Genomic DNA, 20,865 nt, shown 5'->3' with positions numbered 1-20,865 from the left:
ATAGTATGAAGAAAATTAGATATTAATATTCTTAGGCTTTTCCCCTGCAATCACAAAAACTTCACTCTTAATATGTAGAAGTTAAAAGAGACACTAATTAGTGTAATTTCATTTTCCAGTGTAAACAGATCCACAGATCATATTAAACTAGGAACTAATACCATCTACAAAATCTGAGGCTTTGATGTAGGTTATTGCCTTATATTCAAAAAAGGAAAACTAAAAATTTTAGGGTCTGAATCAGCACAAATGGGGTAGTTGTAGATAACGGACTTGGCCTCTATTTATCTGGGTACATGCAACATTACTGCTTGTGTAATTAGGACTACAAGCAGCACACCTTTACTCTTTTTGTTCTGCAAACATCTATTACAGGCATGCTAATGTGTAGCATGCATGTGCAAGTGCAATATGAACTTCCTTTGAGGTGGATTGAAAACTGGCTGAATGGGTGGGCCTGGAGCGGGGGCGGGGGGTCATTGACACAAAGTCCAGCTGGAGGCCAGTAACTAGTAGTGTACCCCAGGGGTCAATACTGGGTCCAGTCCTGTTTAACATCTTTATTAATAATCTGGATGATGAGGCAGAGTTCCCTCAGCAAGTGTGCTGGTGACACTAAACTGGGAGGAGTGGCTGATACACCAAAAGGTCATGCTGCCATCCAGAGGAACCTTGACAGGCTGGAGAACTGTGTTAACTGAAGCCTCATGAGGTTCAGCAAGAAGAAGTGTAAAGTTCTGCAGCTAGGAACAACCCCAGGCACCAGTACATGCTGGGAGCCAGCCAGTTGGAAAGCAGTTTTGCAGAAAAGGACTTGGTGGTCCTAGTGGACACCAAGTTGATGTGAATCAGCAAGGTGCCCTTACTGCAAAGGCAGCAAATGGTATCGAGCTGCACTAGGCAAAAGATTGCCAGCAGGTCGAGGGAGGTGATCCTTCCCCTCTCCTCAGCACTGGTGAGCAGCCACTGCAGCAGCCAAACCTGGAGTACTATGTCCAGTTCTAGGCTCCTTAGTACAACAGAGACATGGACATACTGGAGAGGGTTCAACAAAGGGTCACAAGGACAATTAAGGATCTGGAGCATCTCTCCTACGAGGAAAGGCTGAGAGAGCCTGGAGAAGAGAAGGCCTAAGGGAGCTATTATCAACGTATCTAAATACCTGAAGGGAGGGTGCAAAGAAGATGGAGCTAGACTCTCTTCAGTGGTGCCCAGTGAGAGGACCAGAGGCAATAGGCACGAACTGAAACACAGGAGGTTCTGTCTGAATAGCAGAAGCCAGGGGTTTTGGGGGTTTTTTTTCAAACTGTGAGGGTGACCAAGCATTGGCACAGGTTGCCCAGAAGGACTGTAGAGTCTCAGTCCTTGGAGGTCTTTTACAAGCTGTCTGGACATGGTCCTGGGCAACTGGTTCTACGTGGCACTGCTGGAGCTGGGGGGTTGGACAAGATGACCTCCAGAGGTCCGTTTAATTTCTTTTCATTTTCTGTCATATCAGTCTTCAAGTCTCCATACCAATGACTTTAATACTCTTCAGTCTCCTTTCTTTAGGAGGACTGCTTAGCAAATAGATCATCTCTTGAAACGCAGACTGGGAATACAGACTCAGTTTTTTGTTCTGTAAACCACAGTTAGTTGAAATTACAGTATTCTCAGACAGTCTGTGTAACTGGTATGGTAAAACCCTAAAAGTCTACTTGTCAAGTGGAATTAGGTCAATTAAAAATTAACAATCTCTATACTAAAGTATGCGTGTAGCCAATTAGCTTGCACCAAAGATCCCCATGAAAAGCAGCCCTTGACACAGTTAGCAGTAGCCAAGACAACCTACAGCATGAGTTACATATGAAAACAGTATTTTAAAGTAAGTGAAAACCAGTTTTCAGTATACTGTTTAAGCAAAGCAAAAAAGGTTTGCTTCCTGTCATACAAACACAGTATTTTAGGCAGTTCTTTCCTTACATAAGCCATCACAAAGTACAAAACAATGTACAAAGAGACAGAACAAGTTTGGATGTGGCTGGTTATAATAACTGCCATGATATATAACAGGAAACAAATGTTGAACATTGGCTTGAAATATTTATCCAGCTATTTAAAACAGAATTCCCAGATGAAAACCACTGACAATTCTGAAATGATCAAGGGAAAATAATCCTGGAGGAAATTATAATTTCCATCAAATAAAAACATGAACTCTAAATTCATAAATTTGCAAGTAAGATGACCCAAATATCCTTAGGTCAACTTTCACTGCCATCACAAACTTGAAGGAAATCTGCTTGTACAAAACACGTAAAGGATTATCCCAACAGTGATCTCAGTACACCCATCCTTAAATTTCTTATTTGATGACTACACAAATGATCTGTTTTCCTAAGTAGGTTTAAACCCTATGTTCCATTTATGCCTTCTTCAGTGTCCCAAAACACAGGAAACAGGACTATTCTTAAACCCTGTAGCACTGTTTTTTCATACTCCTCAGGTTTTTTCTGCCAAACCTTGTTCTCTAAATAGTCTATAAAGTTATTAGAAGACAGCTATTTCTGACAGCTGCCACACTGCAATAGGAATCATTCTCCTCCTGGCTTGCAAACCCGTGCAGCTGCCAGATATGACCTGGTTCTTTTGAAAATTTTGTGGACACATCTGTTTGCCTAGCCTTTTTTTCAATTAACTGTACTATAAATTCCTAAGGTCTCAGATGACCCAGCCAGAACCCTCTTCATCCTCTGTCATTAATGGTTTTACCATTCTGCTGTGAAATGCTAACAGAGCACATTATGTCCTGTCAAGGGCATCCAGATACCACAAAGATGGGTGCCTAATGAATAAATGTAATACTGGTATGACAAAAAAATATCATCTGTTTTAAACAAAGTTTAGGAAGCAGTTTGTGCATGTTTGTACACCAACTGTTAGTTAACATTATGGTTGTTTCCTAAACTGTGAAACAAGGTATTTAAAATTCTACTATTGAAGATAATACCTTAATTAGACCCTCATGAATTACACTGTATACAAGTTAAATAGAGGAAACTTAATATTTAAAACCACTTCCAAAAAGTGGGCAATAGTCCGTATCACAGTGCTGGCAGGTGAAGGACTTTTACCCTGAAGCAAACACATCACCTGCACAACAGGATTAGCTCTTGGGTGTCTGATGGGTGTGGAATCTCCAGTGTCCCTCTCCACTCAGCCACCCCACCTGGAGTTACACAGCATGCTGTTGCCATGCAGTCAGGGTGGCATAAAATTAACATGCACAGCACCTGCATATTAAACAAGACAGCTGCAGTTTCATCCTTAATTCATATTGCCTGAAACTAAAAGACAGATTCAATCACACTGCTAATTAAAGGCCAGTACGTCACAAGTTCCAAGAAGTCCCAAAATTTTCCTAGCTACCATCTCCCCAAATTGATGCAAAAATCAAAGAAACTGGAAATTTTCTTAAGTTTAAAGTGAAAGCTATTAAATGATAAGATACTTTCCAAACTTACATCATATGAATGGGAGTTAAACAACCAAACAAAATGATCAGGATGTGAAATGACAGTGTGATTTGGGAACCTGAAAAGAAGTTTGCAAACTATAAAGAAGATGAGACTTTTTCATATCTCCATTTTGAAATATAAAAATGAGCAAATTATCCTGCTCTTGTTTAAATCAGTACATACAAAAGTAATTCTACTTAATTCAGTTCAGCAAGACCAGTATAAAAATCTGTGCAGAAGAGACACTAAGCTGGGAAATTTGAAGCTTTAGACTGAGGAAAAATTTCTGAGAAATGTTGAAGACCAGAAACTGAAACCAGTATGTATTCTGTGTCTTTTACCTTTAGAACAGACAGGTGTCCTACTTACAATTATTTGGGGGAATGGGGGGTGGGGTTATTATCTCTGTTTCATTTATTATCAGAAACCCTGCTACTGCAAAACAAAAACACATGTAAAGTTTTTTATCCTTTCTATCAAAGATAGAGGATCATGATCATGTTCACTATACAGGCAGAAACTTCAGCACCAGCAGAAATGCCCCTGTGAAAATCAGTTTAGGTTGCAGGATTACTCCAAGGTAAAGTCAGGTAAATTGCTCTTACATATTGGTTCCACACTACAATTTTATTCACAGGGTGAAAATGTTTAAACTGAACTTTGGCATGCATGTTCAGTTGTAGAGAGATGCTATTATTCAGCCCAATAATAAGTCATCGTTCTTACCAGTAGACTTGTTCTTTTCTTGTGAAATTTTGTATCTTCTCACTGGAAAGAAACATTAAGAAACAGATCTTGACTAACCTGCTTGTTTTCATTCTGATGAGCCTGAAGGAAGAGCTGCGTAAACACTTGTATTATTGTCATAACTTGAGGAGTTCCATCAGTTTCCAACAGTGCATTCCTAGACATTGACAAGTTAGATTATCACAGATCAGATAATTAGTCTGCCTGTCACACCGCTGTTAATTGATGTGAATAAAAAAAAGGTACATTCTTTGTATGCTGTAGATTCACGCTGTGTCTAAGTGCATTATGTCAGTATGGAAACTGATAGAAATACTAACTTTGCAGGCTTTTTAAATTCTATTTTTACTTTTAAAACCACATATGCAACTCCTACAAATAAACTAGATTTAGTATATAATATACATGTGGACACACATAATTTACCCTATGAATAGGAGAAAAAAGTGTAAAATTAAAAAAAGAGACTACCACAACTTCATCAGGCAAATCTGGCATCTGAACCGTCTTACTGGGTTCAGAGCAACTACTCCTACGCCTACAGTTAAGCACAGTTTGGTGCTTTGCAGGACTGCATCCCGTAGGCCATGTCAGATTAGAGAGAAAGTACAATCTAGTACAATCTCCTGGGATGCAGTACCTGGGGAAAAAAAACCAATAAAAAACACAACCCTTGACTTAAACTGTTAAATATAACAATCCTACTGGGGCCAGGAAAACAAACAAAGAAAAGTTGTTGATCAAATTTAAAAGTTACATATTTAAAAAACTACACAAGGAGACCCAACAGAATACAGATGCTGTTCAGTCGCTGTGACTCCTTAGTGATCGTTAAACAATGAATCAGAAGCACAAACAGAAATGAGTATATACCAAAGATCAGTAATTGCTACAGATTTAATTAGGGACCAGTGCATTTCAATGTGCTTTCAGTGGTGAAATCAAAATCCACTCTGGAGGTTCAGGAAGGTGAATGCTTTAACTGGCCTTCATAGGGCATAATGTAACCTTGAGCAAATGGAGCAGAAAAACACATGGGCAGCAAAGTGTAATTTTCATACTCTTATTTGAAAGACATGTAATAGTAAGGAGAAAAAAATGTTCAAAGTAAGCTGCCACTGAGATACAAGATTTTTAATAGAAAATTGTTGCTTTTTTTCCATAATGATCTAAAAGATAAGAACAGCTAACACATTACTGTAACAGAGAATATTCACAAAACAACAGGCAAATATAATCACTAATACAAGAAATAGTAGACAGAAACTCAAGACAGTCTAGGTGTATGGATTTCTGTATAGCTGCACATAGCAAGAAAATAAACTTCTACTTGGGAAATAAAAACACAAGTTGATATTCGTGGGATAAAACCATTTAGCACAATCAATCTCAATAAAAAAATGAAAATATCAGGAAAAGTTATTCTTAGATCCGTGCTTGTAACAGAATATTAACCTCCAAAATAAAAGGAGCTTTCTGCCAGGTGTAGAAACATAACAGTTTCCAAGCAATGAAGTACAAGTTCTTCAGCAGCAGCCCCCTAAAATCTCACATGTGACTAAATCTGGAATAGAATCTTAACGTCTGCACCCACTTGACAATACTTCTGACAAGGATGTCAGAAAAATACAACAAAAATGACCACAAAGGTGCAGAAACCAATTGGTTTGCAAAAGCCAGCTAATATATACAGCTCCACATAAGACCAAGTGGACCTGAAATATAGTATTTTAAAAATATATTAAGGGTTTAGTACCAACTGTCCTGGTTTTGGCAGGGATAGAGTTAATTTTTTTCCTAGCAGCTGGTGTGGTGCTGTGGTTTGGATTTAGGATGAGAACAATGTTGATAACACACTCATGTTTTCACTTGTTGCCAAGCAGCCGAGGACTTTCCAGCTTCTCACACTGCCCTGCCAATGAGAAGGCGAAGGGTGGCCAAGAACTTGGGAGGGGACACAGCCAGGACATCTGACACAAACTGGCCAAAGGGATATTCCATACCGTATGATGTCAGGCTCATTATAGAACTGGGGGGGTGGGCCAGGAGGCAGGGCAGCTTGGGATCTTGTGGAGCATCGACTGCAGGTGGTGAGAAATTGTGCTGTTCATCACTTGTTTTGTATATTTATTTATTTATTTATTTGTTGTTATAGAACTAGGGGGTGGGCCGGGAAGCAGGTCAGCTCATCAACTTCGGGTGGTAAGAAATCGTGCTGCTCATCACTTGTTTCATATATTTATTTATTCATTATTATTGTTGTTGTTGTGTTATTATAGAACTGGGGGGTGGGCCAGGAAGCAGGTCAGCTCGAGATCTTGTGGAGCATCCACTCGGGTGGTGAGAAATTGTGCTGTTCATCCCTTGTTTCGTATATTTATTTATTATTGTTGTTGTTAATAATAATTATTATTATATTATCATTATTGTTGTTGCTATTATTATCATCTTCCCTTTTTTGTTTTGTCCTATTAAATTGTCTTTATCTCAACCCACAAGTTTTTTTTCCATTTCCACTTTCAATTCTCTCCCCCATCCCACTGGGAGCAGGGAGTGAGTTAACAGGTATGTGGTTATGTTAGCTGCCTGCCGGGTTAAACCATGACACCAACACTGTAGAGGAACAAGCATATGAAGTATAAACAATGGAAAGCAAACAAGGGAGCAGAAATATAGGCTGAGCAACAGGAAAAAATGATTAATTTCTAAGATGATTTGGAACACCAATACAAGTGCAAAGTTTTATTAGGAAATACTCTCCTGGACAAAGTCCTGCATTATCTGAGAAACAGCATCTCATCCATTTTTACTGTCTACCAAATGGAAAGGGTGCAGAAGTTATGTAGTCTCATGTTATTTTTAGAAAATATTTTATATACCATGACTCTAAATAAGCCAAGAAGCCTGAACAAATTTCGTTTCCCTACACCATTACAAAATACAGCCTCCAGCCTAAGACAGGGGTACAGGTCTGTTGAAGTCACACCAATTTTCAAGTGCATTTTGGTTTTGGAAAATGACTGGTCTCAACTACTCAGAAAATGCTAGCTGTGCTCAGACACTGGACCACAGCCACAGAAAGGACTGCCATAGCAATAGCTGCCGAGTGGTTCCACACTTGCAATACAGCAGTCTACAGTTTCTACAGCAAAGATTCAGCTGTTAGTGCCTGCAACAAACCTCAGCATGCACACAGACACTCAAATGCTCCCCAACATGTGCACCTGGGAGCCCCTTTTTTTTTTAAAAAGGGAAACATTTGATGAACAAAGAATGTCAGTCCCTAAATACATTATTGTTGCGTCAAAACTGTCATACTGATAACCCTGGCAGTACATACACTTAAAAAGAACGATAAAATAGTAAATCAAGTCAAGTGAAGTGAAAAGAAAAAGCCACTGAAAATTAAGTACAAAGGAGCGGAAGCCCCCATGTGGTAAACAATATATACTGCTTCAAAATAATCTTGCATTATAAACCAAAGTCATTGTTAACAGCCAGATCAATAGTTTAATGCCATTACGAGCATACCTGATATCAATCCTGAAGACTACTAACATAATGTAAAAGAGGCTACACTGGTAAGTGCAAATGTTTGAGCTAAATTCCATCTTCATGCTGGCATGGGCCAAGCCATTTCAGTATTTCTAATTTTCATGTCAAAATCGTATTTCAACCATGAATCTCTACTGAAGTACAAAATAATAAATTTTAAAGGCTAAAATATAATGTAGTCAACAGTATTAATGATATTATAACTTCTATGTAAAGTTCACATTTTTCTTTATTTGCAATATATTACACAGAAAGGGACACTAAGGCATACATCTAAAGAAAAAAGACATCTGAAATTATAATACATCCCAGATTATTATATTCCTCCTTCTCATGAAGAAAACCTCAATGTATAAACTGATCATTTGAAACACTTCCCACTATAATTTCAAAACTTACTTGAAAATTTCATTAACAATTCTGAAAATGGCAGGATGGCTTGCTGCTTGTGGCTGTTGATAAACAAATGAAAACAAATTAGTCATTAATAAGAAACTTAACTGTTATTGTATAATTTGCAGCTTAACTCAGGGATGCTATTACACTGCAATTATTAAATTGTAAATCTCAGATCAACAGTTACTAAACCCTCAAATTTTCTCAGGATTAGATTCCTCAAAATAACTATATCAAAGTCATGGAAGGAGATCTACAGCGATACCAAGCAGGCTAAACAGCTGATAAATGCAAACACCTGGGATCCCAAACTGTTTATGACAATGATCACTAAAAATACTAGGCGTGGCAGAGAGGAAGAACAGGTTGTTGCATGCCATTGCTGGAGGCAAGAGATAGGGAACAGATTTATAAAAAGCTTTTCTCTGTTCTTCATAGATAATCCCATTTGGATGTGCTTTGAGATTCTTGCTACATCTTCAAAATTAAGGCCCAGAAATTAAATTAATTTTATCACCTTTGTCTTTAATACTACCTCACAGAGCTTTGTAACAGCTTTAAGTGCCTGATGCACTATTCCAAAGAAAACTTTTATGCATCTGTTTCAAGCTAAAAAGTACCAAGTGGAATAGAATTTTTTTTCTTTCGAATTGCACACAGGCAGAATGAGGACTTCACTCTATAGGAGCCCTGTATGACAATCTCAGGAGATAAAGAGACAACCTTTAATACAAACTGTCTAGAAAAGCTCCTTGTTTCTCACAGTTGTCTTTGCCACACTGGAAATACTAGCTGGCACTTCATTTTCATGTTTTTTCTTTGTCACATGGCTGTAGCTAAGGTGTCCTATTGAACGTCTGCCATCTAGTGTTCAAGAGTATTTGCAGCCAGTAGTTCAGACGTGTGAAGAACAGCATGCAGCTTGTTGCAAGGCTGGTCTCCAAACATACACTGCTAGAGGGGGTAAAAAAAAACCTGGCTGGATGAGACGAAAAAGAGACACGTTCATGTATTTTTTTTTTTCCTTTAAAAAGGAAAATTTGCACTAGATGACCTCCAGAGATGCCTTCCAACCCCAACCCTTCTGCAATTCTGTCAGAACAGCAAAGTGCGAAGTATGTTTTTCAGTCCTCAGGGCTAAATGGTTTAATTCTGCCATTTCTCCACTGTCTTTTCAGATACTCTACCTACCTTTGCACACATACTTCTATGATGACGTACCAAACCACTGTTGCTTAAGATAGGTTGACCATAAACTAGAAAGGGTTCCTCAGCACATTGCCACACATGAAGATCAAATGATAGATCTTTTGAACAAGACCAAAATAAATGTGCTGTATGCGACAGTGAAAAACTCTCCACCCTTTCCTGCCAGACAGCAGCAATCTACAGTACTGACTAGAGGAAATCACAGTTAATAGCTCCTAGTATCTAATCTACACTACTGAAATCAATATTAATTTCATCATTGGCATTTGAAAGGGAAAACAAAAAAAAAGCCAAGCCCTACCACTGTTATCTAATTCCACAAGATATTAATCAACGGACTGCATGGAATTAATTTGCATGCAGTCAGTGTAAGAATGCTATCATAGTGCAAAAGTCTCCAAGGCAATTTGAAGATGTGCCTGTTGTGTAGCACGACTACACAATTCTTGTGTAGCAGGCAGCACAATTCTGCTGCGGCCAACAGCAGTTCTGGAGTTCGGGAGGGATTATCAATTTCAGGAGGGATTCTCATAGGGTTTTCATGCTGTTGACATTATCTCCTTATTTTTTCAAAATAAAAAGGCATTTTACATTTTAATAATCTTGTCTGTGACTATGCAATATTTTTCACAGAAGGCTCAGAAATCCAAATGTGCTGTCTACCAGGAGCTTGTTCTATCACCTTTAAAACATGCACAATACATACAGCACAACACACACTAAACCAAAAAGATCCAAACACAGGGAATTGGAGCTGCATGTGTGATGCCTTGATTACGTATTTTAAGAATGTGTGCCTCTTCAGAAAAAGACCCCACACAAAAACACGGGGATATTTGAAAGAAATAAACCAGGAAAAATACACAGTAACATAAAGTATTACACACCCAAGTTCTATAAACTACTTTTGTATTCGTATTATTAGAAAGAAGAATCCTAAACAAGTAATTCAAAACACAAAGCCAGGACTGAATAAAGAAATAAGAAAAATACATTTGTAGCTACAGGATGCAAGTAAATGGCAGAAAAAGGAATGGACTAAGAATTATATACTGTATTTTATTCATATCATAGAATGCTCTGTGACAACTGCAAGTAAGAGTCAACTTAGGGAAACAAATGATGTCCAAGATCACACAGCAACAGGTTTAAGGTGGTAATGATACCTGTGAATATTGAAATATTAAGATCAATTCAAGCAATTAGAGCCATTGCTCAATAGATGTAACCAAACAAAAGGGAAACTACTGTAACTGAGAAAATAATTAGTTGTAAGATAAGAAGCTCTGGAACAATCTCATTTTAAACAGCTCGACCTTGGAAGAACAGATGGAAGAAAGATAAGAAAGTTACAAGGTGATCACAAAACCAGCCTTGAGGGATAAGGTATAGGTGATACCAGGACTGAGTCTGAAGACCCCCAAGGACCACCCAGAGGTGCCAACAAACATGGGTGAAAGACGTTAGCATATGCCAATGAGTTCCCGGAAAATCCATGAATGTGTTAAGCACTACTCAGAAATATACTGAATATGTATATTAATGTAGTATAAATACTTGCTAGTATTTATATTATATTTAATCTTTTGGGTGTGCATGTTAGGTGGAGTTATCCCCCGTGCACCCAGTGCTGCAATAAAGAATGCCTGCTTTCTAAAACTTCAAAATAAGTCTTAGAGAGTGAATTATTTTGCCGCTTTCCGGTAACAGTAACACTGCAAATACCAGTTCTCTTGACTTCCAGACTCACATGCAATTAATTGGACACAACACTTCTATAATTAAACACATCTAACTTTAAGAAACTACCACACTGCTGTATTTGAAATGTTGTCTGTATTTTCAATTTTTATATTTACCTGTATTCCTGAATTTTATATTTACCAATTAAAAATGAGAAATATCACTTAATTTTTTTCTTCTACCAAATGCCAAATGTATTTTTATTTTGAAGCATACACTTATGTTGAAAGCACAAACACCTTTTTACAGAGCTTTAAAAAGCTCCTGAATTCATTAACATTATGAATAAATTAGTGTGCACTATTTCATAAATATTACCATACCAACACAGGGTTTGAAGACAGGCAATACTGAAAGAATTAACTGTAACTTAACTGGAATGTTTTATGACAAGAAAAAAAAAATCTTCTTTCTTTCTCTCTCTATCCTTCCTCCTTTCTCCCTCGTTAATGCCCATTTCACTGGCACAGCTCCCAATGAAAGGTGAGTGTGGATCCAGCTAGACTCAAAACTCGGGGATAAGGCACAGCAAGAGGGCAATGCAAGGGCATGGGAACCAGTATCCAGCTTGGTATCCTGTCAGGCAATACAACAGGCGCTGTATCACCCACTAAAACTGTATTTTCTCTGTCATGCTGAAGTGAAAATCACACCAAGGGAGATGCCACCGCTGGAGCTTTAACTAGACTGCAACATAATTTTGATTATGGGCTGGACTTGGGAAAACTGACAGGGTGGAAAAACAATACGCAGCAATAACATGTTTTTTTTATATGAGGAGCTGACAAACTTTAAGCCCTCTCAACCTATTGCACTTTTCTTGCAATGTAACTTTGACAGAAATAAAACTATTTTGGGAAGCTAAGAACTGAACACAACTATAATTGATACTCATTCATTCACATTTCCTTTTACATATATGTGCTTTAAAAATCATAGAATCATAGAATGGTTTGGGTTGGAAGGGACTTAAAGATCATCTAGTTCCAACCCTGAGAAATACCTCTATGACTAGGGAAGTTCGGAACAGTAAAGCTTGTCTCAGACAAAAAGCCAAGCATCACCCGTTGTACTCCCAATGCCTCCCCGCAGGCCCACTCCCAGCAAAGCAAACTCGTCTGCAGGGCAAGCAACTTGCGCCTTTGGCCAGCTGTGATCCTTCATTAAACCTCTGCTGAGATTAAGATGCTCTCGTAGCCCTGCAAATAGGTTTTCCTCTAATCCTAGGGAGCGAGCAGGCTTCTTCGTCAACCTGATTTTCTAATTTCCTCCTGGGTGCAGGTATCGATTTGCTGCAGCACCTGGGGAGCGTTTGGGCAGGCAGACTGGGTAGGAGGCGGCCAGGCTAGTTATGTACATAACTGTGCATTTCTGGTAAAGCATAAAATTATAATATGTGTATTTATTTACATTTTAGTTGTTAATGCACACATACAAACCCTAAAGTTAGCCCAGAAAGGAAGACATCTGCTTACCCACCAAATTCTGAGGAAGCTAAAAGACCATTTGTGATAGTCACTTAATTTGTTTTTATTACTTCTGAAAAACTACAGAATTTTCAATATTAATTCCAGTTTAGCCCCAAAGTCACAAACCTAATAACATGCCATATAAAACACATATTAGTGGACCATCACACTACAATTACTCTTGGAATTAAAATGTAAGAGTATTGCATATCAAGTTTCTTTCATAATAGAAGTGCAGTGGTTTACAACTACCTGGGTCTCATAGATCTCTATAAGGGTTATGTACAGTTTGGTTGCTGTACCAAGATATTTTGTTTAGATAAATGATACTGATAATGCAATTATGAAAGAGCTTATTGAAATTTGCTTCTTATCATATACTAAAATCAAATCACTAACATATTTCTGCCTATTTGTACTCTAGAGGTTTTCTTCCAAATAGAAAAAATGTATAAATCAAGTTTTGTCTCATGATTCCACTTTTTATTACCATAGCCATACTGCAAACAGAGGTCACATCCTATAAATATCATAATCCAACTGCCAAAAAATGCATATCCATATTCCTAAATAAATATTCAAATGTCTTTCAGGCAGGGTAAATTAATAATACTGTTGGATTCAAAGTGCTGACTGATCTAATGTCACACTAGTATCTTTATAGTACCATGTGCAAGTTGTACAAAATATCATTGTTTTAGAACACAAATTCTGCATCAAATCTTTTCCTTCTATACTGCCTCTCTGAAGCTTCTCATCCTGTTGTCTTTAATTGGTATTCCATCTCCCACCTATGCACCCTCACTCTTATCTATGCCTATCAATCAGCAACATCCATCTTCCAACTGCTCTCTTCTTTACGCCTCTATTCATTCCTCTGCTTGTCCACAGGATGTCCTCTCTAAACCAGCATTCAAAGCTGTTGCACTGGTCTTTCCACTCTGTGAATATCTCATTTTGAAACCACAAAGTCTTTGGAGCAGAGGCAAGTAAGAACAAGCTAAGTGTGCTAGCACAGTAATGTTCCATTCTTTTCAGGGATCAGGATGTGAAGACAAGGTAAATATGAACATTGTTAATAAACAATAATAACCCAATAATTAAAACTAAGATTTTACTTTTACATATATAACCTGGATATTTTTTTTTTTCCTCTGCCACTTGTGGTACCATATATTGTATTCAACTCACAGTGTATTTGATACAGCAAAATTAGGCACAGGCCTTGTATGTAGCATTGTCTTCTGGAATACCAGAAGACATATGAAGTGCTGTTGACATCAAGCACTTCAGAAATTTGCAAGTATTATAATGAATCCCTAAAATAAAAATTGCAGATTCAATTAAAAAGGAAGAATATTTAAAGGTATCATTCTTTTCCTATCTAAAATATATACTCTGTAAGCAGTTTCATAGGCAGAGTATAAGATACCATGCGGTGTTTTTTAGTTCTATCCATTTTATGAAATACACAATTTAAGTACATAGTACACATGCTATTTCACAGTGTAATTAACAATTAGATCTACACGTAGCGTGACAAGCTAGCTCATTATTTTGGAAAAAAGTATTGCATCATGGTTTCTCTTAGGAAAGGTTTTTCTGGTGCACTGCGTGACACAGCATTTGAAAAACAAATTAGTTACAGTTTAGCAAATGTTTTGTATTAAGAATTTTGTGCCGGTTTGCATACAAAACCAAGTAACCAAGCAGTCCATAATAAAATAAAATAATGTACGAGGAATTTCAATTATTTAAACTGTTAAACACCCAAGAGTACAGAGATAGAAGTAAAAACAGATTCAAATCCTCCCTGGCCAAAGTTTATGATTTTTAAAGACAGAGGCAGGTACTCTGTACCTCCACCAGTCAGATTCTTGTCTCTTCATCCATTCTTCATCACTGGATGAAATCTTTTTTCTCTTCTACCCATTCAGTGTAAAACCCTAAGAATTTAGTTACATTTCTAAGACTCAAGATTTGCCTTTGTATCAGCAAGTTATATCAGCATGACAGCCATTTCCCTCAAAGACACTGATACATTTGAAAACTCTCTGTCACTTCTGATGCATGAAAGAACAGTGTCAAATGTACTACATGCTGCACATACCAGTAACGAATCTTTTATGACACAAGCCACTTCTTCCAGTGAATTAAACTGAATGGAAACCAGCTGGTCTAAGAGATGTAATGTAGCTTTTTCAAGGCTCGGCAAGTGCCGAAGCCAGAGGCTGAAGATAGCTGATTCAGGAAGGGAGATCTTCTTCCTGGTTTAGAGAGAAAAACACAGTTTTCCCTGAGAAACTGGAAGGAAGACAAAAATGTACCTTTTTTTTTTTTTTTTAAAGGACATTGGAGGAAAAGAAGACACACAGATCAACCTGCAGCAAGAGAGAGAAAATCTTGTTTGCAGTACTCTGTTCAATATCAAATAATGGCAAAGAATAACAGGAAATCACCATCATCTATAAACGAAACCTTACCACATATCTTTAAAACTTAAAAATTTGGTTATGATGGATCCCAGCAAATGGAAATAGAAGGTTTAAGGCTGGAGTTTCCTTCCTCTCTAGAGAAAGGTCCTGGCCCACATTTGCACTGTTTCAAACCCAGACTACTTCCTGCAGACCGGTCTGCTGAGAAAGTGACAGCAGCTGGCTAAATCAAAACATTACATGTCTTTGCAGAGAAATAAGAAAAAAAACCCACAAACAACAAAACTGAGGCAGAAGTAGGTAAGTCTTCAGCTCACCAACACTTTACAGAGGCTTTTAAAAGTTAAATGGTTAAGAAAGTAATTATCTCTTCACCTAAAGCTTTCAGCTATAGCTCAGCTGAAGCATAGTGTTGTATCACTAGGAAATGAAAGGCACAGTTTATTTTAAGGCAACGCTGTAATTTGTGTGGAGCAGCACAAATCAAAATATACTAAAGTAACCACCCAAGAAGAAGAGATACCACAGCACAAAACATCCTGGAGTACTTTTGCAGTTATCATCATAGTTTCAAATTAAAAGGTTAAAAACAACAAAAAAAAAACCCCATAAAAAATGAGAAATATTAAATCAAGTTAAGATTAAAAAACCTAAAATTAGGCTGGAGAATACATACAAACTAAAGCTACTGATAGAGAAATATCAGCAGAAAGAAAGATTTAACACCACTTTAGGATCTATTTTCAATGTACACATTCATCTAAATATCAGCCTTCAGAATTCTGGTTTCCATTGAAAAGCTGTAATTTTTCCATTCAAAATTATGTAATAGCTTAATTTAAGAGTGTGCATCTGTAGACAAGAAATATATTGAAGTACATAAAATTTTCAAAACTGTTAAGCAATGCTCGATTTCCAGATGCTATTTAATTATCACTATTAATGCACGTACGCCCATGACAGTAAATTATGAATGACAAGAGATTATTTAATTTTGCCACAATCCTTTTTGTTGTTGTTTTTGTGGTAGCATGGCAGATATTGTTATGCCAGGAAAAGAAATCTAATAAGCTTACAAAGAGGTGTTCCAGCTCTGAGATTTAAAAACCATATAGGAAGTAAACTGTAGTCATTAACCTTCTACAACTGAACTTGCAGACGGTTCCACTGGGCCAATACTGAATCCTGTGGAGCGCTGGAAGTCCCGGTATTTAGTAACACTATTTCCTGGAGCAGGCTTCACCCATGTTCAGAAGGGAAATAAGTGTTCAGAACACAATGACAGAGTTAGGGAACACAGAATTCAATTGTTAAAGTGGGGACAAAGAATAACACACAAACACATTCATATTAAGATCACATGAGCTTCAGTGACAGGCCAGGAATACACTGTGCAAAGCACGTGTGAGCCTACATCTGCTCCCAGGGGAACCACACAATTTTGTCAAGGGTCCTGCAAGAGTCACTTGGTCAAGACCCATATGAACTGAATTTGCTCACTGTGATAAACAAGCAGCTCAAAAGTTAAGCAAAGGGATGTTTATTTCAGTCAGAAGAACTTTTATGACCATCTAAATTATTCAGACTTACATTATGATGTGGCAAACGTATGTCATGATGCTCAGTGGCTCACTGACATCAGTATAGACCATCCATGCTGAACCCGTGCACTCGCTCTGAAAGTTTTCCAAACTGCATTACTGCTCGTGGAACATGTCCAGTCTGAACCCATGAAAGGCGGACAAGTGAAAGATAGCTCTCTCTTTTTTGGGACACATCTTTCACTACAGACCTTCACGTGCCTTTTTCCCTTGTTTTCCTCAGCTTCTAGTAACGTGTACAATTTAGTAATTGTGCTCTTCCATTAACTATTTATTTTTGCTGGAGCCCTCAATGGAGCACTATAACAATCTTCACTGGAATATCTCAGAAATTATGATGTTGGGTACAGAGGAAGCAATTAAAATTTTGATTTAAAAGGAGAAAAATGGAAAATTGAGGTAAAGTGTTCACAAAGTACCTTTTCTAGTATAAAAAAAATTTATTATAATACAGTACCTCAGCTACAATTTGAATAAAGCAACTCTGAACCAAAAGTAAGCTGTGTTTTCCCTGATGTCTTTCCTTCCCTGGCATAGCCAATCTTCCTGATGTTCAGCTTCATCATCCATGGACTGATTTTATCAAAACAGCGGGTTTAGTGGCAGCAAAACAAGCAAATATCTCACAAATTGCTCCTATCAGACTCATTAAAAATAATCTGCTGAAAAGCAGGAGAATTTAAAATCTTGAGAACCAATTTCAGAAAAAAAAAAAAAAAAAAGAGAAGTATGGAACCAGTCAAGCATAAAGATCTATGTAAAGATGACTCTCAAAATGTCAAGGTAGGAATGTTGATACATTTATATGAAAGGTAAGTAACATTTCTATGAAAAGTGATCATATCTTTCACAAAATTGTTAAAATCTATCGAAGACTTTAACCTCCATTTCAGAGAAAAGTTGGGACAAAGTTCCAACCAATATTTAAAGCTGTTATGCCACAATTTGTATATCAGCAATTTAAAACTCTGCTTTGGCCTACAACCTGAGCTCTGCTGTTCAACTGCAAAGAAAATATTTTACTAGAATGCAGAAAATGTACAGTGCATTCAGCATATAAACCCAGAGAAAAGACATTTAATCACATTAATAATCTTTATGAAAAGAACATAAAAATCATACAGAGCGTGCTTTACTTACTTTAAAAAAGCCTCATTCACAGCCTCCAGAAACTCTGAACTGAGAATTTCTTTTGATGCACCTCCATGGTAAAGAAGGAGAGTTTCCAGCAGTGGAGTTAGATCAGGCAAAGTAATGAGAGGGAGACAGAAAAGGGACACAGCATTCACACGACTGGCTGAAACTCTGAGGGAAAAAATAACCACAGTTCATATTTCAGAAAAGTCAAAACTTTGATTTCTAAACTGATAAGGTAAAAGAAGATTAAATTAATTACAGAAGGTTAAATGTAAGAGATGCATACCTAACTGCAGAAAAAATATTTATTGGAATGACTGTTGACCTGTCATTACATATTGTATGAAGAATCTTAAGGAGAAGTCAGATAAAATTTTGATATTTTAGTGCTCAAGGCAAACCACATGAGGGATATCAACCCAATTCTGGAGTGCAGCCAGTTCAGCTTGCTCAGTAATCACACCCTTCTTAGCAGGGAATGCTTTGTCTTTCCCAGGATCAGTGACAAATCCACATCTCCGGTGAAGGTTTGCTAGACCCTCACAGGAGACCACCTAGCTGCTTTTAAGGTCTCCTGTTGCTTCCCTGACATCGCTCCTCTCAACAGAGACAACTTCTGTGAACCAAACAATACGAATCCTGCTGTCTCCAAGTCCTCAGTTGAAAAGATTTTGTCTTAGAGATCTACAATGGAAGGAATATGTAACTCTTTTGGATCTTAATATATGAAACACTCATTTGAACTACTCACTAAAACTACATGCTTGAAAATTATTACAGTGGAACCTGGAACATGAACAAAACATGGAACTTTTGGAATATAAATGAAAAGGCAATGGCACAAATATAAGAGAGAACATTTGCAAAAGGAAATCTCCAATTTCCCATAGTTTCTAGCACAAGAAACTGCAAATTTTTCTAGATGCAGTTTTGACAGGAAGACATTTATGAAGACCAAGATCTCCAAAATATTGAATTGTAGCAAACTAAAAAGTGCTAGATTGTTTGTAAAAGGCTTCTTTGAGTTGCTCCAAGTTTCTTCTGATTGCATTGTTCACTAGAAGGGACACATTCTTTGTAAGAACCCAAAACTGTTTTCTTTAAGGAACCACCAATACAGTCTATGAAGAGCTGAGACAGAATTACACTACAGGCTGCCCTGACTAAGAGCTAACTCTATTGCCCTGCATGTATTAAAGCTACTCTCAAATTGATAATGGTCACTGGCATATGCTGTGACAGAAGTGCTATGATTTATGGACACAGGGTACCACTGTAGTTTCCACATTTAGAGAAATAAAACATGACGCATTTTCAAAGACTCAATTTTTTGACTAAGTACCTAACCAAATATGTGTTTAAGGTTTCTTACACTTTCAGATGCAGTTTTACTATGCAGTGTTTCTGTAGGAATAGTAATTATCAGGCTGATATTTATTGTGCAGTAGTGTTTTTTGGGACATACAGGTAAAGTTCACAGACCTGAGACTCTTTAAATCAGTCCTCTTCACAAAATTCTGCTTCTAATTCCTTATCCAGGATTAGCAAACTTTAGCAGTTTACTTCATTCTTACTTTTAACTTCAGAAGAAAAAACCTGCAAAACCAATTTTCTTCTTCTACATAATTTTCAAAATTTGTTCTTGGACAATGCACCACAGTGCATTCCACTGTCTGCAAAGAATTTGCACAGACATTGTCATCTGAGTTGCTGAACAGAGAAATGAGACAGTGTACACGTCTAACTGCAAACTACATTTCTCTGCAACTTGAATAAACAACCATATCATAATTTCTATGCTCAAAAATCCACCTAAGTGGATTTGAGATGTTCTTTAAATAAGCACAGACAAATTTTATCATTACAAAAAGTGTAAAGTAACTACTATTCTGTCATATTAAACTATCATTCACACAAATGGGGAAAAAAATCCTTTGGAAATTTTTTTTTTGCTTTTTCTTATACTAACTGCCAGTCAACTTTGGTTATAAGGACACATATAGCAGCCAACGTTATGATTATGAATTTCATGAGGTTCAACAAGTGCAAGGTCCTGCACATGGGTCAGGGCAATCCCCAATATCAGTGCAGACTGAGGAAGGAATGGATTGGCAGCAGCACTGTGGAGAATGAATTGGGGGTGTTGGTTGATGAAAAATTGGACATGAGCCAGCAATGTGCACCTGCAGCCCAGAAAGCCACATGTCCTGGGCTGCATCAAAAGAAGTGTGACCAGCAGGTCGAGGGAGGTGATCCTGCCCCTCTACTCTGCTCTTGTGAGACCCCACCTGGAGTACTGCGTCCAGCTCTGGGGGCCCCAGCACAAGAGAGACATGGAGCTGTTAGAGAGAGTCCAGAAGAGGCCACAAAGCTGATCAGAGGGCTGGAGCACCTCTCCTATGAGGACAGGCTGAGAGAGTTGGGGTTGTTCAGCCTGGAGAAGAGAAGGCTCCAGGGAGACTTAATTGCGGCCTTCCAGTACCTGAAGGGGCCTACAGGAAAGCTGGAGAGGGACTGTTTATCAGGGAGTGTAGTGACAGGACAAGGGGTAATGGGTTTAAGCTGAAGGAGGGTCGATTTAGGTTAGATGTTAGGAAGAAATTCTCTACTATGAGGGTGCTGAGGTACTGTAAGAGGTTGCCCAGAGAAGCTGTGGCTGCCCCCTCCCTGGAAGTGTTCAAGGCCAGGTTGGATGGGGCTTTGGGCAACGTGGTCTAGTGGAGGGTGTCCCTGCCCGCAGCAGGGGGGTTGGAACTAGATGGTCTTTGAGGTCTCTTCCAACCCAAACCATTTTGTGATTCTATATCCAAAACTTTCCAACTGAAGCCTTAGTTGCCCAAGACTGTAAAAACATCCTCATCGAAATGTAATAATCCAAACTAAAACATATCAAAATGATGTTTAGATAACACCTACCTCCCCTGAATGTTAAGTCCACTGAACTGATTTCCTCTGAGTTCTGTTACTAATGAAAAGACCACCTGTAAAATAAAATTAAAATAAAATAAAATAAAATACATATTGCAAATAAGCAAACATTAGTTGCCTGGTTCTCGTGTGATTGACAAACTATAGA

General features: G+C 37.8%; 1 protein-coding gene across 4 annotated transcripts in view; it reads right to left on the bottom strand.

Moving 5' to 3' along the window:
- FANCC (FA complementation group C) overlaps positions 1–20,865 on the bottom strand; it is an 85,412-nt gene that overhangs the window by 9,417 nt on the left and 55,130 nt on the right. For all 4 annotated transcript variants that reach the window (XM_075740908.1, XM_075740906.1, XM_075740905.1 and 1 more), the window contains 5 exons: positions 20,706–20,770; positions 17,793–17,957; positions 14,727–14,883; positions 8,199–8,251; positions 4,302–4,401 (listed from right to left, as the gene is read on the bottom strand). In XM_075740908.1, coding sequence (XP_075597023.1) covers positions 4,302–4,401; positions 8,199–8,251; positions 14,727–14,883; positions 17,793–17,957; positions 20,706–20,770 — 540 coding nt within the window. The remainder of the gene's footprint in view (positions 1–4,301; positions 4,402–8,198; positions 8,252–14,726; positions 14,884–17,792; positions 17,958–20,705; positions 20,771–20,865) is intronic.

The sequence above is a fragment of the Balearica regulorum genome, chromosome Z (assembly GCF_011004875.1).
Source record: "Balearica regulorum gibbericeps isolate bBalReg1 chromosome Z, bBalReg1.pri, whole genome shotgun sequence".
In the NCBI taxonomy this organism is placed as follows: Eukaryota; Metazoa; Chordata; class Aves; order Gruiformes; family Gruidae; genus Balearica; species Balearica regulorum.
This window is presented reverse-complemented; position numbering and strand designations above follow the sequence as displayed.